The 26,354-nt window shown below is 55.6% G+C and overlaps 1 protein-coding gene across 1 annotated transcript; it reads left to right on the forward strand.

Annotated features, from left to right (window-relative positions):
- Positions 1 to 1,193: 1,193 nt before the first annotated feature.
- PRPSAP1 (phosphoribosyl pyrophosphate synthetase associated protein 1) lies at positions 1,194 to 24,579 on the forward strand. The gene is made up of 10 exons (XM_035342731.1): positions 1,194 to 1,447; positions 8,079 to 8,131; positions 9,619 to 9,685; positions 13,987 to 14,159; positions 14,571 to 14,686; positions 15,745 to 15,800; positions 16,308 to 16,453; positions 22,637 to 22,707; positions 23,349 to 23,495; positions 24,107 to 24,579. The coding sequence occupies exons 1-10, from the start codon at positions 1,284 to 1,286 to the stop codon at positions 24,263 to 24,265; spliced, it is 1,152 nt and encodes a 383-aa protein (XP_035198622.1). The 5' UTR covers positions 1,194 to 1,283; the 3' UTR covers positions 24,266 to 24,579.
- The last annotated feature ends 1,775 nt before the right edge of the window (positions 24,580 to 26,354 follow it).

Below are 26,354 nucleotides of genomic sequence, written 5' to 3' on the forward strand. Positions count from 1 at the left end.
TATTATTATTATTATTATTATTATTATTATTAATAATAATAATATTAATAATAATAAATTATTGTTATAAATTTTTATTATTTTGTTATATTTTTTTCTTTTTTCTTCCTCCTATCATCTTTATTATCTTTATCTTTATTATTTTTGTTATTTTTATTTTTATATCTCCTTTCTTTTTCTTTCCTCCTGTCATCACGATCATCATCACCTTTATTATTTTTATTTTTTATTTTGTTATTGCTTTCATTATTTTTATCTGTAGGTTTTACTTTCTTTTTTCCTCTTCCTATCATCATCATTATCATAATCATTTCTTCTTTCTTCTTCCTTCCTCCTGCCACTTTCCATTGTTATTATTATTATTTTATTATCATTATCACTATTATAATTATAATTAATAATTAATATTTATTTAAAAAAAACCTTTAAAACTATAGAAATAAATATTTTTTCTCTAGGGAACCTGTCTTGGCAGGGGGATTGGACCCGATGATCTCTTGAGGTCCTTCCAACCCCTACAGTTCTGAGATAAATTATTAATTATTATTAATTATTTCTTCTTTCTTTTACATCCCCCTGTGTCCCCACCCCAAGGACTCCAAGGGACCTGGGAGGACTCGGGGCCCCGCCCCTCCCCGCCTGCCATAGAGCGGAGCCCAGAGCGTCTCCGCGCTGCTTCCTGCGGGGCGGCAGCCATCTTGGGCGCGGGCAACGAAGCCACCGCCGTGCCGGGGCCTCGCCTCGCCCCCTTCCGCAGAGGAGAGGAGGCCGCGGAGCGCCGCAGCCGCGCTCAGGAAGCGACAGGAGGCCGGTGGGGAGCTTGCGCCGTCCTCGGGCCTCCTCCTCAGGTACCGGCTCGGTGCGGGAGGCAGCGGCCGCCTCTCGCCCCGCAGCAAGGGCAGGAGCGCCGTGCCCTCACCTAAGATGGCGGCGGGGGGCGCTCTCCCCCCGCGACAGAAAATGGCGGCCGGGCGGGGCGCCGCTCTAGCTGCCCGCCTCTATGGCCCGCGGCGCTGACAGGAGGACCCCGGCCCGAACAGGGACCCCCCCCATATCCCCCTCAGCCCTTTCCCACCCCCATTATCCCCCCCCCCCGGCTGCCCCCAGCCCCTTTTTGGGGTGCCCCGGGAGCTGGGGGCTCACCGCAGCCGGGTTCTGGGCGGACACATCCCTGCTCAGCCCTGGGTGAGACCTTCCTCCTCTTCCTCCTCCTCCTCCTCCTCCTCCTCCTCCTGCTCCCCACCCCTCAGGGGGCGGCGATAGCGGCGGGGAGGAAGAAAAGGATGCCACGGAAGCTGTTGCTGCCTTACAAATCTGTTTTTTCTCATTTTCGGGCTCCCAGGGGGCTGCATGACGCGCTGGCGATGAACGCGGCCAGAAGCGGCTACCGGGTCTTCTCGGCCAACTCCACGGCCGCCTGCACCGAGCTGGCCAAGCGCATCACGGAGTAAGTCCCTCGGGAGCCCTCGTCCCCACAGCCCGGCCGGGCACTCAGGGTGAAGGCTCAGGAGGCTTCCAGCACCTTCCCGTGTCCGCCTTCCCCTGCTGAGAGCCGCGCCGCGGCCACCCCTGTGCCGGAGGTTTGGTGCGGAGAACCTCCGGCAGCCCTGTCCGGCCGGCCCTGGTGCTGGCCGAGCCCCCTCGGCCCTTTATTATTATTATTTTTTAGACCTGGTGAAGAAAACACGCCGGCTGCGGGGTGCCTCCGACATCCATGTCGGTGCCGGGAGGGCTGGCACGCAGCTACGGCTGCTGCTCTGGGGAAGGAGGAGGTGAAAGTTGGCCGAACCGGCATCGGAGAGCGTTCGGCTGTTTGGGGACATGCTTCAAACTTTGCTGCTTTTTGTGGACAGGGACTTGCGAGCTTGTTTGCTTCACTGCTCGGAGCCTCAGAGGCCATCCGTGTGCAGACCCTGGTGCAGCACCAGCACGGCGCTGACCGGGGCGGGTTTGTTGTCCTGCGGGCGCCTCGGTGTGCTGGGAGAGGTGGGCAGCTTGTGCCAACAAAGTAGAGTTTGGGTCAGGGCTAGACATGTCGTCGTTCCCCCCATCTGTTTTTTTTTTTTTCCAGCCCATTGCTTTAGGCGGAGGTTGACTGCGGTGGGGCTGGAGGCGCTGGGTCCTGCTGGGTGAGGTAACCGGCCCCGAGACGTGGCAGTGTTCCCCCTGACGCCTCGTCTCTTGTTTCGGGTTAGTTCCCTTCAAACCGGGGCAGCCAACGAGTGGGAGCTCCCGGCTGAACTCCTGAGAAGCAGGGACGTGCTTGTTGTGACTCTGCTCCCAAAACTGGGGGCCTTTTTGCTTGTCTTCCATGGAAGGGAGCATCCTTGCCCTGCTCAAGGGGGTAGGAAATTAGATTGGAAGCATCGCTAAGCAGGTAGGCCGCTGCCTTAAACTGCGGGAACACTCTGCTGCCTGTCCCGCTAGCTTAACCAACAGGGCGATCGGTCCCGGGCACGGGTAATCTCCCCCAAGCTGACCTCGTTTGTCTGGGATCGCCGCTGTTGATGGGACGCGTGTTGGGCAGTAGCGATGGGCTGCTCTGGCTGTGGGAAATGCAGGTGTTTGGGAGTGGAAAGCTCTTTTGGTTGGTGGGTGGTCTTTTGGTTTTGTTTTCAACTATATTTGGTCAATTCCAAATCGCTTTCCCTTCACGGATACAACTCTGAGAGCAGCGTCTGCGTAAACAGCTGGGACACGGGAAGGCCTGTCCTGTTACATCAGCACGGGCTATGACAGACGTCCCCAGGGGACAGGGGACGAGCTCTGAGTTCTCAGGCCTCGAAGAGCAAACCAGCAACCTTCATTTTCTGCTCCCTGCCTTAAAAATTAACTTGCTTTCTTCTGAAGATGTAATGAGAGGAGACGCAGGGCAGGCTTCTGCAGGCTGCGGCGCACAGCTGGCTGCGTGACGTGCTGTTTGTGCTCGCTGTTCTCTGGCAAGAGCTGGTGGATGTCAGGTGTGAAAAACGTCTGGAATTTCTCCCTGGCGTAGGGAAGCACCGCTACTCCCGGCCGTACCTGTGCGTAGAGGGCTGTGATCCTCCGCGGGGCTCCCGGGGATGCTCGAGGATGAACAGCAGCAGAATCCAGAGCGTCACCTCCTGGCTCCCTCCCTGAAGCGTACTTTGAGTAGAGGCACTGGGGGCTTTTTGCTTTGGCTCTGGTGTCGGTGAGGGCGCTGGATGCTCGAGCAGCGCCGTGGGCACGCTGGCGCGCTGCGCAGCTGCTGCTTCAGGTGGGACTCGCAGCTCCCTGTAAAGCGGGAGCAGTGACCGCGCAGGTGGGGAGCGTGAAGCGTTACACGTCTCAACAAAACCGCGTTGGCGTATAAGATCTGGGACCTCGAATAGTACAGCTTTGTAAGAAGTCTCCCAGGAACTCCGCGTTATTTTTCAGCCCCTCGTGCTGTGGTTGCGCGCTCCCCTAGCAGCCCGGGGGCTGTTTCACCACCGTTACAGTGCACCCCTTGGTTTTTTTTTTCAGGTGGCTAAAGACCCGTGGCTGCTGGCTTCCCCGCCGTGTCCCATCCCAGCGCGTGCTTCGCTGGGGCGGTCGGTTGTGCCTTTTAGTAGAGGTGGAGAAGCCTCGTAGGGTGAGTGTGTCTAACACCGTGCGTTCTTCTTCAAGGGTTTTAATGGCCTCTGGTATGAGCAGTGAAAGACCTTGAAAACAACACCGGATCAGGAGCGGGGCCTTTTGAGGCCCTGCTCCATCCAGGGTCGTCGTGCTGAAGTGCTAAGAGGAAGCCAGGAGCTGAAGGCGATTATTTTAGTGGTGCTCGTGCACCGGGGGTAGGCTGGGGAGAGCGCAGGGTCTGAGCTCTGCTGCCATCGCAGGAAAGGTAAGCGAGCCCTGGAAACAGCCTTGAACCTGTTTGGAGCATCCAGTCTGTTACCAGCTGGGTGCAAACCAGAGTCTGAAGATCCCTTCTCGAGCTAAAATCGATAGCTGAGGACTCCTAGCTTATCCTTTTCTGAAATCTTAACCCTGGGGAGCAGCAGCGTGACACAGACGAGGCATCTGAAAGCTGTTCCATCTCCTGCTTCATCTAATGCCAAACTTCCAGCGCTGATTCGACGCAGGCTCGGAGCGTGGCGGGCTGGCCCGATCTTTACCATTTCCTATTGCACCTCCTTGCCTGGTCCTAGGACGAGGTTCTCGATCGGAGTTCCCAGGGCTTTTGTTTGTGTTAGCCAGGGAGAGGAGATGGTGCTGCCTTAGGACAACCAAATACTCTGAAAATAACAGAGGTGCTCCGTGGAGTCTGAACCTTGCGTTGGCTTCTGTCTTGTAAATCGATCGTGATTTTAAAAAAATCCTTCCCCATGTGGAAGGAGAACTCCTGCAGTTGGTGGGCAGCACGGAAAGCGCTGGCGGTCTGAAGATAAAGCACTGCCGTAAGCCTAGGCGACGCGGAGTAATAAGGAAAAGGCTTTTGTTCTGATCTTTGGTCCCAGGGAGCCCCGTGCACGGCAGTAAAACCAGCTCAGCGCTTTCTGCGACAGCTGAGGACGAGCCCTGGCAGAGGCGGGAGGCCTCGCAGCAGCCTTCTGCGGCTGGAGGAAGGAGCTTTCGGTGGGATGGAGGAGAAGTACCGGCACCCCTCCTCCTTAGGTCAGCTAGGTGAGTGGCAGAGGTGAGGGGGGGGGGGGCCCGGGGAGTCAGCTCAGCGGGTGCTGTCCCCCTGCATCAGGAAGCTGCTCTGTTGCCTCTGTCCTGAGCTGTTCCTGAAGGAGGAGATCAGGAAATGCACCGCGGAGCTGCCCCGGTGAGGACCTGCTGGAGTTTGAAACGAAATGCCACGAGTGAGTTAGCGTCTCGAGTTCTGCTTCACCACGTCTTTAACCCGCCTGTCCTTTGGCTCAGGAGCCTGGTGCCGCGGCTTTTGGCAGCCTTTGGGGACTGATAAAACCTCGTGCTTCCCGAAGCCCTGCCGTGTGTCACTTCCTTATTGCGCCGCAAGCGTCCTGCGGGCTGGTTCGCGCCTGGGCTGTGAGCTGAAGGCGGATCCTCAATGGGTTTCTGTTCACAGCTTAACGTCCTCCTGGCGTGTGCTGAGACCACGGGGAGCTCAGTCACCTTTCCTGAGCGATGCTCCCAAGGAGGGGTATTCCAGATCGGTACAGGTTCTTCCTGACCCATTGCTCTCAGGTTTTTTTAAGCCATAAAGAGAATTTTTCTCTTGCACGCTGTCAGGTCGGTGCCAGAGCTGGTGCGAGGAGGGCAGGGCTTTGCCTTTCAGGAGCCGTGAGCGGCTGCAGGGTGGAACCTCGCTCTGAGGTGGCACTGAAACCCTGAAGAGATGGGAGCAGCCCGGAGCGGTCGTACCTTGATCCCTGCTGCGCCCAGCCTCGAGGGGCTGGTGTGTGCGTAGCTGTTTGCACAGGTCCCAGCTCTGAAGGCTACTTCTAAAAAACAAAAAAAGCAGCGCCAGGCTGAGCTGCTGCCCCTCTGGGGCAGAGAAGGGGGCTTCCAGAAGCGAGCTTGTGCTCTGGTGTCTGTGTGGGGCTGGTAACGAGTGACATTTCTGCAGGCTGTGCTAACCCAGCCTGACCGTCTTCCACTTTTAAGCACTTCAGCCCCAGCAGAAGTCCCCTTGTAGCCAAACGTTGCGCCGCATAGTAGGATTGTGCTGATGGAGCTTATTTTGCTCGGAGGACCGCTTTAGCCACGATACCGGGAGCAGAACGAGCTGGATCTCTCTGGTGGGAGCGCTCCAAACCACCTGTGATGACCGCCTTTTAGCGAAGGCCTGCCCGTGTCCGACGTGATCCCGTAATTCTGACGGCCCCGCTCGCGTGGCTGCGTGCTCGCTCCCGAAGCCAAACGCAGACAGAATCCTTGCTGTCGGTTTAATTCCTCCATCTAAAGCAGTGAGCGGCCGGGAGCTTCTGCACGGAGGCGATTCGGGAAGAGAAGAGCAGGGAACGCAGGTGAAAAAGGGCGAAGCGATAAGTGGAAATCTTTCTGCGGCCTCTTCCAAGTGGTAGCTGTGAGGCTGGCTGGTGGCTCGGGCTGTTCTCTGCCCTTGCCCTCGGTGTAAATCTCCCTCTGGACGTGAGTCCCGTGGCACTCACCCCTTTACGGCAGGAGCTGCGGGCACGGCCCTCCTCTCTTAGCAGCCTTGGCTAAATCGGGGTTTGAGCCCGCTCCTCCGTGGGCCGAAGCCTTGGCTCGTGCAGAGCCTTCTGCTGGGAGCTGTGGGAGCCGTGCCGTGGGGAACACCTCGGCTCCTCGGAGGCTGGCAGCTGCTTGCTTCTGCTCTTACCTGTGTCCTGCGGTTGCTGAGCGTCGCTCTTCCCATCAGGAAGCAAACCTGCCGCTCCGATTCCTCCTTTCGGCGGCGCAGAACCTGCGCTGCTGCCCGAGCAGGGCTCTCGTTGTGTCCCCTGCACGTCTGGGACCTTGCCGGCCGCATCCGAGGGGCGTCCTGCAGAGACGTGCCCGGCTGGGCTGGCTCCGAAGCTTTTCCCTCGTGCCGTGAGGTGCAGGCTGGCCAAGGGCACGGGCTGGGTATCGATCGGGGTGTTCCTCCCGCAGCAGCAGCGGAGTCGGGGCACGCGTGGCTCCGAAGGGAGCTCGCGAGACGTGCCGTGTCCTGGAGGAACGAGTGAGTCACCGAGTGTTTACCCCACACGCCGGCTTGTTCTGTGCGTGCCTGAGTCTGAAGCTTGTTTTGACTCGGATGCCTTAACAGCATCGGGCTGCGCCTCCGTGTGCGCCAACGCCTGCGATCGGAAGGACCGCGGGGTCCCGGGGGGCGGCGGGCAGGGCAGGGCAGGTCCGGGCTGCAAAGCTCGTCTCTGCTGTGGGTCCCGGGGGTCACAACCAGCTGCCTGCCCCTCTTCAGGGCTGGTGCTGAGCACCTCTTCATCTTGGGGCAGGTGAGAGAAAAGCTGTGGTAGGGGTCTGGGTGGCTTTCCTGCTCCGGGCGATGCTGCTGCGGGTGCTGAGCCGGGCTGGTTGCTGCAGCCAAGCACCCCCACGCGGCTCCCGTTGTCGGGACCGCTAAATACCAAAGCGTCACCTGGGGGAATTGTGCCTCAGAGCATTTCAAACTGCTCTGCAAAATGGGTTTTTGGCATGTAGCAAATCTCGTTACAATGAAAACGAGGGCTGTCATCTGCCGGGATTGATGCTCTGGGATTGACGCTTGAGGAAGGAGCAATTTGGGGGGAAAAAAAATCAGAAAACTTTTTGGAATTAAAATCTCTTCGGTCAGCTGGGTTATTTGGGAAGGAAGATTTGAAGGAGGGGGGAAAAAATAAGTGGCTCGGTTGCTGTTAGTGGAGTCCTTGTGCCTCGCTGCCGGGTTCTGCCGCAGGCAGCATCGCGGAGCCTTGGCCCTGACCCCCCCAGCCTGGTGGCCGCTGGGTCCGGGTGTGCTGAGGGTGATGCTGCTGCTGCCCCGATAGAGGCCTGGGCTAGAAGATCCGTCCTTGGTGCGTCTCAGGTTATGCGGCCTCGGGTGGATCCTGAAAGCCGTGGCTGTTTGGAGCTCCTGGAGCACAGCAGCGTGGCCGTAAAGGTGGGGAGCGATGGGACGGGGCAGCGGTGGCCGTGTCCACGGAGGGGCTTACGATCGCTCCCGTGCCCTGCTCGTTAGCTTGGAAAGGCTCCGGGAGCTGGGCTTGAGGAGTCGTGTGCCTTCCAAGCCCTGTTTCAGTTCGGCTGTTGCAATTTGAACGCGTTTAGCTGCTTTTCCTAAAAAGAAAATCACATTTGTGCGATTGTGCCGCCTCCCTGATAAGCGTCAGCTCCCTTGCTGGTGTCGGCCGGGCAGGAGCAAGTACGCGCCTTCGGGGTGGCCTCCCCCGAGTTCTGGGGGGTTTGTGCCGACTCCTTGGGTGGTGCTGGTCGTGGGATGGACGCGGGTCACGGCTGCGTGTGAGCACTCAGCTGCTCCGTCCCGATGAATCCTCCCGGGGGCTGTTGTCACCAGGCAGGACGTGTCCTTCTGCAGCTTGCCCGAGGTGCTCGGCTCCCCGCTGGGCAGAGCTCAGTGCTCTGTCAACGTTCCTCAAGCGGGATTTGGGTCGTGAACCCGTTTTTAACTTCCTTTTGTTTCTCTCCAGGCGTCTCGGTGCTGAGCTGGGGAAATCCGTGGTGTATCAGGAAACCAATGGAGGTAAGAGAAAACCTTTACTCCTCACAAACCTGTCTCAAGGTTATGTTAGACATCCGGACAGTCGGACCTGTCTGGGTAGCGCAGTGATTCAGCTGCGATGCTGCTGCCGCTCCTGGCAGCGCTGAACTGCTGTGCCTCACCTGAGACGAGCCGATTAGGCGTGCTCCTCGTTCCCGTGTTATCTCGTGTGCCTGCCTGGCAGCTCTCTCGTCCGTAGTAGATCCCTGAATCAGATGTGAGTTGCTACAAAACGCATCACCTGCTGTTGTGCCTAGGAAGCCATCCGAGCTTAAAGTAATGCCCTTCGTTCTAAATGTCTGATTGTAAATGTAAATTACTCCCTTCGCCCAGTCCTGCCCCCACCACAGGCACTTCACAGGCTCCTGTAGAGCGCGGCTTCAGGGCTGAGCTGGGCTGAAATGCGAGGATATTGGCTAACGGAGGGTGGCTAAAAGTCTTTTACCACTTCAAGGTCCTGCTTACTGCGTTTGCAAGAGGTTCAGGCAAGAATAAGTGATGGAAGTGGCTCTGGCTCACCACAAGCTTTGGTAGCGCTGCTGCCAGCAGCACCAGGCCAGCCGCGCGGCGCTGCGTGCTGGTTGTGGCTGGGTTGTGTGCTGTGCTCGTGCTGCTGAGAGCTCCCTGCCCTCTGGGCTTGGTTTTAAATCGGGCTGCTTCAAGTCATTCCTCATCGCTGCGCACCAAATCGGCCTCCGCTCAGCAGAGTCCCTGCAGGTGTCCGGACGATTGGGCTTTGGGTTCTGCAGCTCAGATCTTGCTCTCTTTTCTCTTATCCCTGCCCTCGGGTTTGTGACTGGGGGAAATGAGCAGCCAAGGAGGGCACCTTGAGAAACCTTTGGCTTTGCTCAGCTGCTTTGGTGCTTTCCCCTTCAAGTACTGGGCCGTAGGAAGCATTTTCAGTGGAGACTCAGATTTCCAGCTCGCGTCAGTGTTGAGTTTCCCCCACCTTCGTAGTGAAGCTGGGGAGCTCTTCCCCTGAGCACTGCTGCAGGGGTGTGCCGGGCTACCCGGCCTGTACGGGCTGGCCCTGGAGGCTGCGGAGGAGCTGGGTTAACCTCTGCTGAGTACTGGAGGATGTCCTGCTTTGGGTGGCTCTCTGCTGCCTAGTGAATGAGGCATCGACAGCTTTCAGCACGAGAAACGGAAAGGCTCCCTCGTTGGGGTAATTGCCTTCTGCGTGTGAGGTAAGAGCCATTCAGCCTCGTGTGCCTCGTAAATACGGCTAGCTCACCAGAATGCACGGCCAGCTGCTTGCCTCCCAGGGCTGGCCTTTGGAAGAACCCACCTGGCTCCTCTTCGTGTGTAGTGTCTAGAGCACGCAGGGTGAAGGAGCAAGTCCTGCTGCCTCCCCTGACCTCTGGGCCCAACTGTCAGGAAAACGTGATGTCTTATTTAAAATACGGTGTCTTACTGCTGGCAGTCTGGCGTTTGGGAATACAACTGACTGGGTTTTCATTCCTCTTCAGAAACAAGAGTTGAAATAAAAGAGTCTGTCCGGGGACAGGATATCTTCATTATACAGACGATCCCCAGGTAAGGGACTTCATTTTACAGCTGTGATGTGCTTTCAATTTCGGGTTCAGCAGATCGTTCTGGTTAGCTTGCGAGCCGTTAGCCAGCACGATGATGTCTCTTTGCAGGGTTCTCAGTGCTTTGACCCAATTCAGGACACAACATTAGCGTTAAGCCGTTAAAATTCCCAGAGGATCGCTCGCACCACAGCCGACCGAGAAGCTTCCCATCAGACAGCACAAATGTCATTGGAGGCAACGGGTGGGGCTGAGCCAAACGCCCCTGGTCTGTGCTGGTGTCCTTGCAGGCTCAGTCGCTCGGTGATTTCTGCCTGGCGCTTCCATTTCAGGACGTGCAGCTTCCTCTGTCTGCCCATTACCGAGCAGCAGAGCCAGCAACAGAGGGCAGCTCGTGCTTTCGTTACGGGCTGGATTACTCTGCCCCTCTCCCTGCACTGGTGTGAAGCTGAGCTCGTGTGGAAATCCTGACCTCCCCTCCTCCACGCCTGTAATTCTTGACAATATTATGCATTTTCTTAAGTGGGCCATATGTTTTTTTTTTAAATTTGGGCTGTTCTAGCCTCGGAGTAAGAGGAAAAATAAGTGCTAGAAGCAACCCTGCTCCCAGAAAAGCACTTGTTGACCCAGGAGCCTTGCCCTCTCTGGCTGAAGAGTGTACAAAGATGGCATTAGGATGGGACAGCTGAGATCAGAGCATGGAGGAAGTTCCAGAGTCCTGACCAAGTAGCCCGTGCAGGTTGCTGGGAGGGAGCCTATGTGCAAGTTCTGCAATGGCACCTGCAGAACGCCCAACAGCAGGCAGGGGAGGTGCTGCTCTCAGGGATGAGGTATCGATACGGCGCCTTTTGCACAATTAGGAATAGTAAAGGTGTTCCATTTCTAACAGCTTTCTCCAAGATACCGAATTCTGCTGGGATTTTGGAGATCACAAGGGCTGGTTAGTACCAGAGCTCTGGCAGGTAGCAAAATAACCTGGAAACCAATATTTTCCTGGCTTGCATGAGAAATGCAGCCCGCTGAGAATTCACGCTCATTTCCTCTGTGTAATGCTTGGCCTGTAGCAGAATCAGGAGGACTACGAGAGCAGCTTGCTCACCTGTGGAGTTCCTCTTGTGGGCTGAGGCGTTTTCCTCGAGCTCCTCTCTCCAGAGAGATGCTCTCAGTGTTTCCTCCCCCCGGGAGCACCCGGATCTGTGCGAGCCGAGAACCCAGGGGTGCAGGGAATGGCGACGTTCTGCTGTCCCTGCTGGGAGAGTTCCCAAATGACTTGTAACTGAGAGCCTTGTGGGTATGAGACGGGTGAGGAATTCCGAGAGATAACCCGGAGTGTTAGGGACTAACAATGCCTTGGGGAGGGGGAAACCTCCCCTGCCCTCAACTTGTTTATCCCCGTTTTTCTGTAACCTGAACTGATTCTTCCAGGTCCAGAAATGGGTCCTTTTAGCAAAAACGGTGAAGCTCCCTCGGTCGAGGTGCCACTGTTGTACACACAAGTCATTTTTCATTCGTAAGCCGCAGCTGTGCTGCATTGCTTGAGAGGACAGGTTCAAGGACGTCTCCGCTTTGCAGAGGGCTTCAGGGAGCTTTTCGAAAGTAAAAACCACCACTGCATTGGATAACCTGAAAACAGGACTTCTACGCTCGTTTCTGGTTCAGAAAGCAAGTGCAATATTAGAACTTACTGGAAAATGAGGGAGAGGGGACAGCCTCGGTATGCTGCAGGGTGAATCCAAGGTCTGCATCTGAAGTGCATGGAGATGGAACAGAGAGAGCTGAATATTTGGTGCAAGCTCTCCGTCCAAAAAAACGGAGCAGAACTAAAGAAGCTGCAGTGCCAGGTGTCATCCAGGGCTGCTGGCGCAGGGCCGGGCACGCGGATGAGGGAAAACGGAATATCTTGGTGCTGCTGGCACTGGGAAGGGGAGGGCTGGGGGGAGATCCGCGGGAGGCCTTTGGACAAGTGGCACGCGAGAGGCGCCGCTCCGCGAGAACAAGGAAACGGCAAACAAAAATAGCAGGTGGGGAAGTTCAAAGCGCACAGAAGGGGCGGCACTTCCCGTTACGAGGTACTTCACAGCTCCCCAGGACGAGCCCTTTAGTTTCAGGATCTCCTTAGCGCGTGGCGCTGCTACCTGTGCCGGGGGGTTGTTGGATCAGAAGGCTGCGGGACGGATTCCTGGTGGGCATGGGGAGTAGATCGAGGTCTGTTGGGGCCACGAGGAGCGTTACGGGCTCCGCAGGAGCTGCAAACTGCTGGCAGTGGGGAGGGCATCGCCGCATCCTCGTGTTCTGCTCCCCGCTCGGCAGGGTTGGGGCCGCTTGGTAGCAGCACAGTTTGTAGGTTCCTGCGCCGTTTAAATGGGCAGCGTGCTGTAGATGTAGGCACTGGGCACTGAGGGCAGGGAAAACGGAGGAGCTGCAGGTTTGGTGAGGTGCTAGGAGTGAAAGGAGACTTGTGGTGTGCTGGTAGCTGCTGCGAAGTTGCTTGGCCGCTTCACCTAGGCCATTTGCTCAGCCCCCAGAGCAGGGATCTGCAGCGAGCGGGGCTCCAGGCTGCTGGAGATGGATGGCAAGGCTTCAGGAGCTCTCCAGAGTCCGGCGTGTACCCCCCCGCATACTGAGAGGCGTTCCTCCTCCTCGAGCAGCTTCCCCCTCGCTCCCCCCAGCAGCACGGGGACCGCGGGTACCTTCTGAGGTTCCTGGCGACCTCCCCTCACACAAGCAGTCACGTTCTCTGTTTAGCTACTATTTTTTTAAAGTAATTTGAGAAGTGATGGTGGAAAATACTGAATTTCGTGGACGGCCTTCAGCTGGACTTAAGCTGGGCTGCTTTGTTTCCCGCGATACTGATAGTAGCATCTCTTTCTCCTCTCCCAGCCCCGCTGGCACGACTCAAACACCGAAGGGAAGAAGCGGTTCTTTGTTAGCGCGCTGCCCTACGAGGCAGGGGGTTTTGTTTTATGTAATTCTTGGCCGGCTGCTGCAGAGCTGACAAAGCTTTCTTGTGTACAAGGGGCATTGTGCGGGGGGCTCGGCGGAGCCAGCAGGAGAACGTAGAGACGCGGAGCGTTCCCAAATGGAGAGCCACAAATGAAGGTTTGGTCCCAAAGGAAGGGAGAGCCACGGAGAAATGGTTAGAGGAATGCGACGTGTCGCACATGGATGGGAAATGTCCCTGAGCGCTTGGGGAAGGCAGGCCAGGAGGGCTGGAGGATGATCCCAAACTGTGAGCTCCCAAAAAGCTCTGCAGGGCTTGGAGATGCTCTGCGCTGCTCATTGCTCTGCGTGGTTGGATGGCCTGGGCAGCCTCTGCTCTGTCACCCCCTGGCTCTGCAGCAGGGCCACCCGGGGACCCTCCTGGGGAAGTGGTTTGTCAGGTGACTGCTGAAAGAAACAGGCAAGGACATCTTTATTTGGGGCAGGGACTGCAAGTCCTGTTTGCTCCCAGGTGCACATCGTTCGGTTCCAAAGTGATCTCGAGCTGCTTTGTGATGCTGCAGGCACTGGTGGGGCCTGCCCTGGCGCTGGTCGTAAGGAATTAAAAGAAATCATCCGTTTTCCTTTCCAAAACGAGTTCAGACGCAGGTTAATGCACTCCTGGGGTGCACCAGTCACCGTGGTGCAGCTCCTCACAGGCACACGTATGTGCGTTCCTGGCCGTGGTGTACACGTGCTCTGCCAACGTCACTTTTTTGTTTTACTTCCCAAGCAAACGTTGCTCGGGGTTTATCCTGCCGTGCCTTCCACCCGTAGGTACGTCAGATAGCGAGGAGATGCTGGCCTCTGCCAAACCGACGTGCTGGGGCTTGGTGCAGCTTCAGAGTGCGGTGTTGAAGGCAGGGAAAGTAACTTGCTTACCTTGTTTAAAAAATAATAATAATAAAAAAGAGCCCGGTGAATGCAGTGTGGGTGACATTGTGGTGGCTGCGGGTGTGGTGCTCCTTCTAAAGACTGTTTTATTCTAGAATACACCGTATGAAGTGACATTTGTTCCATCAGTAGTGGGGAAAAAATGCCCTTTTTGCTGTCCTGATGGAGGGAATCATCAGATACCTCGTGTCAGAATACAAAATCAAATTCTGTTCAGCAGCTCTGGAGTGCTGGAGTCGCTTCCCGGGCACTTAACATTGATCGTGATGTGCTGTGGCACGGTGGAAGGAGCTGCAGGGTCACAGCACGGGTCTTGCATACATCAGCACAGCACCATTTACCTGGAAATCTGATGAGAAGCTTGGGTATTATACGAGAAGGACTTGCACTGGAAAAATACCTGATATTTGGAATATTTCTCAACCCTTTTAGAGACGTGAACACTGCCGTAATGGAGCTGCTGATAATGGCTTATGCACTGAAGACCTCCTGTGCCAGGAACATCATCGGGGTCATCCCTTACTTCCCCTACAGCAAACAGAGCAAGATGAGGAAGAGGGGCTCCATAGTCTGCAAGCTGCTGGCTTCCATGCTGGCCAAGGCAGGTGAGCGTCGCAGGGAGCAGCCTGGCCACCTCGGGCCCTGCCTCGCAGCCGCTGGCGTCCTGCAGGGCGCCTGCCCTTCCGTTCGTGTCCTGTCAGACGCGCAGGCGTGCTGCCAAAACCACGAGCTGCTTTGGGGGAGTTTGTTTTTATTTCCTTAACTCCTGCCTGGGGAAGTGGCCTAGAAGTGTCGCGTTGAAATAGTCACGGTTGCTCGTCTGGCAGTGGCTTAACCGCATGCCTGTTTCTTCCCATGTCTCTGAAACTCTTTTTTTTTACCTGCTTATGCTTATTTTAACACGCGGCATACCGGGCTGTCGAAGAACCAAAACAGTCTGGAAAATGGAGGTGTCTCAGGAACGGCAGCCTCGTGGGAATCGTCCCAACGAATCACTTTTTTTTCTTCTTTCTCAGGTTTAACGCACATTATCACCATGGACCTTCATCAAAAGGAAATCCAAGGCTTCTTCAGCTTCCCCGTAGACAACCTGCGAGCATCCCCTTTCCTGATTCAGTACATACAGGAAGAAGTGAGGTTACTCTCCTTCTGTGCACATCAATCGGCTCGCCTTAACGCAGTAGCGGTGTTGGGGTGCTGCGTGTGCAGAGGTTGCATTGCCAGGCTCGATCAGTTGTTCTGCTGATGGATCCTTGTTTCTCGGGGATACCTCTTGCGTGTTTCCCAAGGAAGTGGGAAAAAGCTATGTTAAATTAGATCGCGTGATTGCACCTGGATAGAAATTGAGTTTTTGACCATGAGCTGGAGATGAGCTTGAGCCCTCGATTGAAATTCATTGCCCTCTGCAGAGCTCGTGCAGTGTGAGAGGTGCTATTTCTGCTCCTGCCTCTAATCACCTTTTAAATCGTGTTACAGAGTCTCCGCTCACCCTTTGTTCTGCCGAATGTCTGAGCGATCTGAATTATTGACAGACTTTGTCTTGGGCTCTGCTTAGGAATGCTGAGCACGGAGGGCCTGGGAGTTTTGTCTCCCAAACGCAGGAGATTGATTTATGCCCGCGTGGTGAGAGCAGCGCTGCTCCACGCGGGGAGCCCAGGCCCTGGGTTCGGACCTGCACCCGGCCCACGTGGGGTGGGCTAAATGGTGAACTCTTCCCAACTTTTCACCAGCTTGAGTGTAAGGCTAATGCCTGCTCTGCACAGGCGCCGGGGGCTCTGTGTTACAGAGCCAGGGCTGACCCCTTTGGCCGCAGCGTCTGTAGCTGAACAGACCCCTTTCCTTCCCTGCGCTGTGCCCCGTGTCTCAGACACGGCTGCAGTTAGCACTGCAGGTGAGCCCGTGGCTTGTGGGCGCCGGCAGCGAGCCGCAGTCCTGTGCGGAGTGGGACTGGTGAAAAGATTTGCATCCCCTGCGCTATTGCCGGTGCTCACCCTATTTGTGTGGCATTTGGGGCAGAATACGCAAATACCGGTGTTGAAAAGGGGTGCGATTGCCTTGCAGTGATTGTACCCCAGAAGGAAGATTTGGGGGGTGGGGAAAGTGAGTGGGTGCAGTTCTTCAGCCATCTATCAAGCCAGAAATGCACTCTCAAGAAGGTTTTTACTTAAACAGTTTTTTTATCACATCCAGATTCCGGATTACAGGAACGCAGTCATTGTAGCCAAATCTCCTGATGCAGCTAAAAGGTAAATAGATTTTTTTTATTGTTATTATCAGGTTTAAAAATAACTTGGAAAAGGTCTGCGCTGCTGGGGAGTACACTGGGGAAAAGGAGGGGAGGGTTTGCTTCAGCAATCTGGTCCGTAAGGCGTTTGTGGCTGGAAATCAGGTGGGCATCTGTAGTGGCGCAGGTGGGCAGCTGAATTTTGCAGTCCCAGCCCCACAGGAGTAAACTCTGGAGTTTGCTGCTGCTGCTGCAAACCCAGGTGGTTCACCTGGGTTTGTGTGAGTTTCAGCAGGGCCTGACCATCTCAGGGAACATCGAGCATGCAGAGGAACACCAGGAGATCTCTGTGGTGGGGCTGGGGGTGGAGTGGGGTTTGGGGTATTGGGAATGAGAAGTCCTTACAGTGAAGCTCTTTCCTGGGGAAATCCTGTGCAGCCTTTGCTTGGTGGATCTGGGGGAGTGGTGCTTCACTGGGCTGTGAAACCGCATCAAGCCAACCTCCTCCTGACATGTGGTTGTCCTGCAGGGCTCAGTCTTACGCTGAGAGACTACGGCTGGGACTCGCAGTGATCCACGGAGAGGCTCAGTGCACGGAGCAGGACATGGACGACGGACGTCACTCCCCTCCCATGGTCAAAAATGCAACGGTGCATCCTGGTCTGGAGCTGCCGTGTAAGATTCAGCTTCTCTGCTTATCTCTGGGCGAAAAAGACAAGTGGGAAATGGCTCTCGGTGGGGTGCTGCAGGTATAACCAACCCTAGGGCAGCTGAATTTTCCTCGTGGAAAGGTTGATGTAGGAGAAGGTCTGGGGGAGGTCCTTGTTTAACTCTTCCTGGCTATGCAGAGCACCAGTTTTGCCCCCCTTGGCTTCACCCACACAGCAGTGTCAGGCAAACCTGTGCTAGAGGCGGGGCGTTGCAGTGCAGAACTCACTGAAACCAGAAAAGAAAGGCAAAAGTGGGACTAACAAGGAAACAGCCAGAGACAGACTGCTGTGCACAGCTTGAGGAGATGAGCTGAGCTGAGCTGGCCTCTGCTTTCCCCTCCTGCAGCCGTCGGTTACTGCTGGAAGCTTTCTTCACCTTGAGAACCAGGTGGTCGCGTTGCACCAGCCATGGGGCTGTTTTGACACAGCCTTGGTGCCCGTGTGGCTGCTGTGAGTAGGCTCTGGGACCATTGTCGAGCTTCTTCCTGTGCTCTCGCCACCAGCTGATAAGCTGCTGACTTGAAAGCAAAGGCAAAGAAAACAGGAGGAAACCTTTTGGAAAACAGTCCTCTTGGGATTGCTTGTATTCTTGCAACAGCAGCAAGCCAAAAACGGTGCAGTTGAAATCCAGCTCCTGCTCGGGAGGATTTTAGCTCTCTAGGTAGGTGGTGGTAGGACGAAAATGATGGGTGCAGCGAACGCAGCTGAGAACTGACCGTGGGAATTGCAGCGTGCTGCTGCTGCCTCTGATAGAGCCATGCATTGCGCAGCCACGCGTAATTACCCGGGCTGTGGCTCGGACTGCTGATAAGCAGCTCCCCTTTTGAAGTTTCAGGAGAGCATCCAACCAGTTTGTGGCCGAGTCAGGGAGGGGGAAGGCAAGTAAGACTGCAGGCATTTTGCCTTAACCCTGTCATTGCTCACTAATGAAATCAGTTAAACCAGGCTTGTGATGCTGGTGAAACTCCTCCTGGGCCTTGGGGGACAGGCGGGGTTTCGCAGTGAAGTTTGGAACTTCATCGTGGTTGTCTCCTTTCTGACAGAGGAGTTCTTCGTGGACGTGCGCGGTTACTCCTGGCCTTTTGCTTCCTGTCCTACCCTGCAGAGGATTCTGTCCTCCAGGATGTCATCTGGCTGCTGTCAGGGCCTCGATGGGACTGTAGCTTTATTTCCACTCGTGTCACTTGAAGGAATCTCAGCCGCGGGAGCTTGTGTTGCTGGACAGCCCCGTGAATGGGGGCTCATACAGAAATTTGCCCTTGTCCCGTTTAGTTACGGTTTCAGTGGAAAATGTTTTCAGTCCTCAGCTACCCAAACGTGAACTAATGTGCTGTGTTCCACCCCTTTATTTATCTCCTGCAGAAACTCAGCCCTTGACTAATGACCTTCCGTTCCCACATGCCTGCGGCACACGTGTAAAACAAGCAAGCTGCAGCTGGGTAGCTGTCTGTCGGGGGAGACGTGGGGTGGATTATGGTGCAAGCTCGTCCAAAACCCTCAGCAGAAAGTGCTTTTTTTTCCTCTCTAGTTTTATAATCTTAGTAGATACCAGGTTTTGAGTGAGTGCTGGGCTCTGTTACTGGAGCTGCAGGACACTGGGGTAATAATACCTGTCTGAAAGTGGTCTAGAGAATCCTGCCTGTGTCGCGTTCTCTGCCAGGGATCAGCTCTCTGTCCAGCAGAGGTGAAAACGCAGCAGGATTGAGGATGGCGATGCTGTGAGTCTGGGCTTCCCCCCTCGGTTATGCCTCCCTCCCTATCTGATTCGGTCATTGGGAAGGTGTCTTCCCCCCTCAAGTGGCACATCAGACAAAGCCTTGGATCAGCCCCTCCTGCCTCGTGTACCAGCACCTGCAATCCCAGCATCGTAAAGCTCGGCAACGGAGTAAAACGGGGCTCGGCTCTGTGCTCGTGCTGTGTTTGGAAGGTAGGGCACGCGCTCCTAACCCACAGCTGCCTGCTTCCTTACACCAAAACTGGCCAGAAAAAAAAAAAACAATCAGCCTCCAGGTCTGGCTGGCTCAGGTTTCATAAACCCAGGTAGGAAGCGGGAGTCCTCCTGGGGGGGGGTTGCTGAGACTAACAGTGGAGCATCCTGCTCTGGGCTGCCAGCAGATGGATGCGGGGCATCCTTCCTCTCGAGACTCCACAGTTTGGGGTCCCCAAGGGCGTTGTTGCAGCCGGAAGGGAGGCAAAACCTGGAGCTGGGAGCCCTACAGCAATTACTTAATGCTTTTTGTGATATTTTTTTGGTGGGCTTTTGAGTGAGTTGGCCAGGCTCCTGCATCCTGGCGTGCCCCTTTCCTCCCTGTTCAGGTAGGGATCACGTGCCTTTAATTAACAGGTGTTACGCAGCGTAATGGCTTGTTTATGGTCCGGAGTCTGTGGGCTGAGGCGATGCTCTGATCAGGTGGCACGTGGAGCCGTAACAGCAACGTGCCGGGGTGCTTCCAGCTGCACTTCTTCAAGTGCCGTGCTAAAACGGCAGCAACGGCTCGTCGTGGTGGTTTTACCGGGGAAAGTTAACATCCCAGCCAGACCCAGTACACTCGTGTCACCCCCAAATCAGGAATCGGAGCCTCGGAGACGTTCTCTTGCCGTGCTCTTAGTCTCCAAGCTTGGGGCTGTGCTTTAACAAGTGCACGTGGAAACTTTGCACGTTTCCCCTCCTAGAGAAGAGGCGCGGAGCAACCATCTGCACAACAAGCCGTTTCAGTGGCTTTGAAACCCCTACGTTGTACTGAAGGTGATGGTCTGCTTCAAACCCAGAGCCCAGCAAGCTGCCACGAAGAAGGAGAAGAGTTGGGTGGAAAAACCGGAGTGACCTTAGGTCTGCTCCTGCTTCCCTGCCCCCTCATCTCTTCTATGCTTACTGGGGCATGGCGCTGTTATCAGCCCCTCCAGATCTCTCTGCAGCAGTTCTCGAGCAGCCTTTTTTTGTTCCTAGGCCCTGTTGTAAAATAAAGCCGCCTTTCCTTGGTGCCTGTAACGCGGCGCTGGGAGCTGCCAGCCCCAGGCAGGATCTGCTGTGGCATTCCTTACCCGGGTTCTGACCGCCTGCTTGGAGCAGCAGGTTGGAGCACCCGGGAATGCGGTTTGTTCACGCCGCTGATCATCTCACCTGTGGTGCCTGGCTGCGTAGCACGTCAGAAGGGAGGCGCGGGTCAGAGCGTTTGGCTGATTTCCCCACCACCCCCGTGTTCTTTGATACTCCCGCTTTATAAAAATAGTTGTTTTTTTATGTATTCAAAAAGCTTCAGATACAACCAGCGTCCTTTCTGACTCCAGAATAAAACAGCAACGCTTTTCGACCTAAACTCGTGATAATCAAAGGGGCCGTGTCTGGCGCAGGTGCAGCTGTGGCTTACTCCTGTTGCCTTCTTTTTCTACGTACAAATCGAAGGTTTGTGTCTGGGAGGAGGACGTCCTTTACTATTTAGAATCATTTTTCAAGCCACCTTCTCGCAGCAGTTCTGACGTGCCCGTATAGATGCCTCCGAAGGCCTGGAAGAAAAAGGAAGTGGCTGCAGTGACCCCCGCTTATGCCCTGGTCGTGCTGGAGCGATCAAAGTTCTCATGCGATTTGATGTGCTCGTGGGCGGATCTCTGGCTTGCAATTTTTTTTTTCTCTTTTCTTTGCAGAGAAAATTGAACAAGGAAAAGGGAGAACATCTCTTTAGGACCCGGGTAGGTCGCCACGTTGCCTACCGTACTTTAAAAATAAAGCAAACTTGAAATAGAGCGTTTAAAAGCGGCCAAAAATGTAAAAAACACCGCTAATGTTAGCCTCTGAGCCGAACAAGGAGGGTGTTTGCCCCCTTTATGGAATGGGGAGACACGGATTTGCCGGAACTTTGTGTTTTTCAGCAAAATAGTGCTGAATTCCAGCTCCCTGGGATCTGTTTGCCATTGCTTAGAGCCTTCCCTAGCCTGGCTGTTGTGAACAGAAGCGGTACTGGTCTGAGGATGCACGCGGGTAGCAGCCAGACCTAATCCTTTCCATACTTTTGCTCCTGTCCCAACTAGATGAATAAACTAATAACTAACCGAAGCAGGTAGGCAGTGCCTGTAAGTGAAATTTATGGCCTGCTTATCTCTCCTGAAGCTTAATCCTGCTTGACTACAAGTCCTCTTCCTTCTCGTAAGGCTGCTTTCCCTTCGGGATTTAGGCAGGACTTTGCATTTGAGAAGAGCCTCAAAAACAACAGCGCAGGGGAGGCTGAGGAACGCGTGCTCCAAAGAGCAATTAACTCGACGTCCGAGATAGCTGTGGTTGCTTCTTATTTTTAACTGCAAAACCTAGCAGTGAGTAACGTTCTCTGGGACAGAGCAGAACTTACTGGTCCCCTTTTGTACGGTTTTGGTAAGCTCAGGGTGCGCTTTGTGTCCGAAGAACAGAACCGCGCCTGAGTCTGCGGAGCTGTGGTCCTCGGCATTGCTTTGGTGGCATCCCTTGGGCTGCGAGCGTTCCCAGGCGCTGGTGAGCTGTGGGGATGGCTCTGGCTCAGCCCGCTGTGAGGGACGGGGAGGTTTCAGGTAGGACTCCTGACCCGGGAGGGCTGACATCAATGCTCAGGCACTGGATGGGCAGCGCCTTGTGTTTTTCTCATGCTGCTCGAGTGTGAAGCATTACATGGAAGCAGGTTGTGGTACAGGAGGAATATCTGGCTCTCCAGGTGTCTAAAACTCCTCTGTACCTGAGAAGCTGTTGTGGGCAGAATAGTGGCAGGCTGAGTTACAAAGAGGAGGGATACAAAGTGCCTCGGGAGGATGCTTTGCGCTCCCCAAAAGCTGGGGGTGCAGGTGTGCTGCAGCAGCGTTACAAAATGTTGATGTTCCTCCTTGCTTCAGTGGCTAGATGGGCCCAGATTATCCCATAACGCAGCTCCCACCGACCCCCCTCCACCTGCTGGGGGGGTTTGTGTGGTGTTCGCTGGTGTTTTGGACGAGCCCTGTCAGTGCGGAGGTAGGGCCAGGCAGGAGCGGATCCTTATTTCCTTTGGGCCCCTTGCTACAAGAAGGACATGGAGGTGCTCGAGCGAGTCCAGAGAAGGGCTACGAAGCTGGTGAGGGGCCTGGAGAACAAGGCTTACGAGGAGCGGCTGAGGGAGCTGGGACTGTTTAGCCTGGAGAAAAGGAGGCTCAGGGGTGACCTTATTGCACTCTACAGGTACCTGAAGGGAGGCTGTAGAGAGGTGGGGGTTGGTCTGTTCTCCCACGTGCCTGGGGACAGGACGAGGGGGAATGGGCTAAAGTTGCGCCGGGGAGGTTTAGGTTGGATGTTAGGAAGAACTTCTTTACTGAAAGGGTTGTTAGACACTGGAACGGGCTGCCCAGGGAAGTGGTGGAGTCCCCATCCCTGGAGGTCTTTAAAAGACGTTTAGATGTAGAGCTTAGGGATATGGTTTAGTGGGGACTGTTAGTGTTAGGTCAGAGGTTGGACTTGATGACCTTGAGGTCTCTTCCAACCTAGAAAATTCTGTGATTCTGTGATTCTCGGTACGTCTCTGTGCCAGGTGGCACAGATCACCCGTATGGATTTTTGCTTCCACTTGCCGGTTGCAGTGTGGTTGTGGAACTGAGTCCGAACTGGGTTTTGTCCTGCTCTTTCTGTTAACGCACCCGAAAATATTCGGCGAAACGTTGCGAGTTCCCTTTGCCTGCGCGGGTGGTGTCAAGGTGCTCGCGTCCTCCGAAAGATCCCTGGTGGTCCAAGTAAGCACGGGAGCCGCAGTCTGAGTGAAATCCTTCCAACAGGATTCCAAACCATGTGCCTTTGAGAGGGGTTATCAGGGAATCCCCTTTGTTCCCAGTCGTGAGCCACCCCTTTTCTTGGAGCCACAGAGGCAAGAAGTCGCCGAGGTTTCCCATAAGCGAGGCAGAGCTCCGCGGTGCCCAAAGCACCAACATCCGCTAGGCGTCTGGATCCGCACGTCTCCGAGATCAGGGTTTGGGCCCCGCAGGAACCGAGAGCTCTGTCTTTAAGCAGCACTGCTGCTGGTTTAAGGAGGAGGTGATGGTTAAATCAGCGGTTACCCGCTGAGGTGGGTTATCAGCACGGTGTCTGTGCACCGCCACGGGGCTCGGTGGGACGGCTGCGGTTTGACTCACACCGAACTGATCCGGTTCTTTTTTTTGCCTTCCTCAGTGATGATGGCCAAGGAGAAACCGCCGATAACTGTGGTTGGAGACGTTGGAGGAAGAATTGCCATCATTGTGGTATGAGTGTGATGGGGGGGGGGGGGGTGGCCTCCTTCCAGCGTCTTACCTTGAGCTGCTTCATCCCAGAGGGTGGGAGGGACGCTTGGTGCGGGGTGGGAACGCGATCGTTGCCATTTTTCTTCAGTTTTGGCGATTTCAGCTTTCTATTGAAAACCCTTCATACTTCGGCCTTGTAAACCCTGAAAACTCTTTGTCCCTTTCAACCTACAAACGTTAGATACCTACAAACGTTCAGTGAATCAGGATATGTAAAGAAATCTCCTGGAGTGTTTAAAGCAAACAAAACCAGGCTGAGCTTCCCGTGCTTGCTGTGCCGTGCTGCTGTGTAACGACCAACACGCAGCCGGGGAAGAACTTCCCGCAGATGAGCTCCGCTTTGCACGCGTGTGCTGAGCCTCCTTTGTCTCCAAGACACGCTATTTGTGTTCGTGCCCTGATAAAAGGGGCTGTAAATAAGGGAAGAAGCATCCACAGCCCTAGGCTTTGCAGAGGGGTGTTCGTGCGTCGCAGCGGAGCTGAAATCGGCGGGGATTTTGTTTTCTTTGTGCGTGGCCAAAGCCGCGGCACCTCGCAGATCCCCTCCCGCCCCGCGGCTGCGGTCAGCTTCTGGCTTTGCTGCTATTTCTGCTCCTTCTCAGGATGACATCATCGATGACGTGGAGAGCTTCGTAGCCGCCGCGGAGATTCTGAAAGAGCGCGGAGCCTACAAGATCTTCGTGATGGCCACTCACGGGCTCCTGTCCGCAGACGCGCCCCGTCTCATTGAGGAGTCCTCCATCGACGAGGTGAGCCCAATTTCGGGGCCCCCAGAGGGAGGGCTGGCTCTGGTGGTGGGTTTAAGGCACTAAAAACTAGGAGCAGGTCCTGGTCCTGCCGCGTGCTGGTCCTTGTGAAGGGGCTGATTTCCTCAGATGCTTTCAGTTCTGGTCCTTCACAGAAAACTCGCTGTGATTAATTCTTGCTGGGGGGAGATTCGCTTCTCTGCGTGTCATCTCCCCAGCGCGCAGATGTTAGTCACCCCTGCCTGGACACTTCCCTCACCACAGCTGGCTGCACGTGACTGTCTCCCGGTACAGGCCTTCTGCTGTTGGGTTCATCACAAGGATGAGACTTCAGACCTCGTCCTTGGTATCAGATGGGTCAGATCCCGTGGTCTGAACGGGCCTGGCGGCCTCCGTGGCAGTGGCTGTCGTGGAGTTCTGGTGATCGCTTCCCCTTGAGCAGCTTGACTGCCGCTTGGAGGAGCCCACTTCATCTTTTTCCCGAACGTATTCCTCAGCCTTGCCCTGAACCGTGAAGCAGCTGGTAGTCACGGAGCTAATTTAGGGTAGCTGGTGAATGAGGGTTAATTGTGTCGCTGCTGCATTCGTGGTCTCTTCCTTCTGGCGCTCCGCAGGTGGTAGTAACCAACACAGTCCCTCACGAGGTACAGAAGCTGCAGTGCCCCAAGATAAAGACTGTGGACATCAGCTTGATCCTCTCCGAAGCCATCCGGCGAATCCACAACGGGGAGTCCATGGCTTACCTCTTCCGCAACATCACCGTCGATGACTAGAGCTGGTGCTGCCCCTGTCCTGGCTTCCACGAGCGAAGGAAACATGCATGAGGAGGCAATACCATAAGTTATAGACGTAACGCAGCTGTTTATTCTTGTAGGGAGGGTGAAGGTTCTCAGGGTCCTGAGCCGTGAGATCCGATAGAAACAAATCCACCTGAGCAGCACTTTACAGGTGAACGGGAGAGGCCACTGGCGAGGGGGAGGGTTTACAGCCTTGAGAGAGAGAGGAGGAGGGTTTGAATTTAAAATTCCTTTCTATTTTTTTAGTGTTATCTCTTGCTCTGAAGGGGAGTGGGGGGGGGGGGGGGAGTAAAAAAGCCCAGCTGCCAGCTCACGAGAAAGGAATAGAGAAAGCTCATCGCTGCGCGGGGACAGCGAGAGAGGAAGCGGCGCTGGGGTTTCTGGCTGTGGTTCTCTGGGAGCACGCAGAACGGAGTGCCTCGCTCGGCAGCACCGTGTGCTGCTGGCAGAGCCGAGCCGCTCCGTGCCAGCCCCTGCTCCTCTCGCACGGCGTGGCACGTACAGCTGGCAGAGCCCAGCCAGCACGGCAGCCAGAAAGGGCAGCTCGGGGCAAGCCCTTTGCGGGGCCGCTCGAACCCCCTCGTGACTGGGCGCCGGGAACCAGCTCTCACGTATCTCCCAGCAGGGCAAGAGGTGCTAGTTAACGTGCTGGCCTTTTCATTTCGCGAGCCTCGGATCATCGCCGTGCTTCAGGGGAAAGTCACACGAGGGTCTGGGTCCTCGCCTGAACGCTCGGCTGCACTGCGAAGCCGGGCGCGACTCCTGGAGGGGCCTGGGGCTGCTGGATCTGGGGCAGAACCTCGGGGGGAAGGGGGTGGAACAGTGCCTCCGCCGCAGCTGGGCTCTCCGGAACACTAACACTGAACCTGCAATAAAGAGCATAGGATTTATCGTGGCTGGTGCTTAGTGAGTCCTTGGTCTGCTGAGTGTCCCCCCCCCCGTCCGTACCGCGGGGCTTTTGCCGTAAGCAGGCTCAGGGGGTGGCCTGCTGCCTCCTTCGCGGGGAGGAGGAGCTGCTGCTTGCTCCTGTAAGTGACACGGGTCCTTGGCTGGAGGGGATGCTTGAGACAGCAGCACAAGGTGCTGGGGAAGGGCTTTGTCTCCAGGATAAATTCCCGAACTGCCATCTTCCCCCCGTCCTGAGGCAGATAACTGCACTCTAGTAAACCCTCAGCTACTTTCTGCCTTGCCCATGTGACGAACAAACCCTCCTGGAGGCAGCTGCTCTCTCTAGCAGGTGCCTGTTTAGTTGCTCTCACCCTTCTCTTCCACTCCAGCGCCTAAAACTGAGCCGTGCCAAGGGGCAAGCAGCGGCGCCGTGAGCGGGACCAACCCGCAGCGCTTCCCACCAGCCCTGCCGGGGCAGCGGGGTGCTTTGCCTTGCAGGATAGATCCCGTCCTGCCTCGGGGAGCCCGGACCTGAGCCCCGAGAGCTCCTCCGGCCGGCGTCCTGCCCTCAGCCCGCGGGGGACGCGCGGGGCTGCGTCGGGTTTTGAGGCTGCTGATGGCTTTCCAAGCACCACGAGGGAAGGGCAGCTGTGCTCTGTGACCACAGCGTGGCTCCTGGGGCTTGTAAAGGTCCTGAGGTGTATTACGGTGTTAGGTTGGACCCTTAGGGCCCTTCTCTAGGGGGTGAGCTGCTCGCGGCGAGGGCTTGAATTCAGCCCTCCCAGCTTGAAAACAATACACGCGCAGGTCCCTGTACTTCCTTGGATATACTTGTTTGGGGACTGTGGTGCCTCGGGGACCCCTCTGAGCTCCGGGATCGCTCTGGGATCGTTTTGGGATTGCTGTGGGATCACTGCTGTGGGCAGCGCCCCGTGGCTGGCTGCCTCCCCCCTGCCCGGGGCTGTCTCGGGGGCAGAGACCATCCCTGGGGCCTTGCAGGCTGCGTCCCCAAGCAGTTAAGTGGCTTCACCCCTTACCTTTGGGGGTGGTTTTGGGGGTATTTTGGCATCGTTTTGGGGGTATTTTGGCATCGTTTTGGGGTATTTTGGCATCGTTTTGGGGTATTTGGGGTCTAGGCACGAGGAGGCAGGGCCTTGCAGCATAGGCCCAGCTGTAC

This window comes from Oxyura jamaicensis, chromosome 18 (genome assembly GCF_011077185.1).
Source record: "Oxyura jamaicensis isolate SHBP4307 breed ruddy duck chromosome 18, BPBGC_Ojam_1.0, whole genome shotgun sequence".
Classification (NCBI taxonomy): domain Eukaryota; kingdom Metazoa; phylum Chordata; class Aves; order Anseriformes; family Anatidae; genus Oxyura; species Oxyura jamaicensis.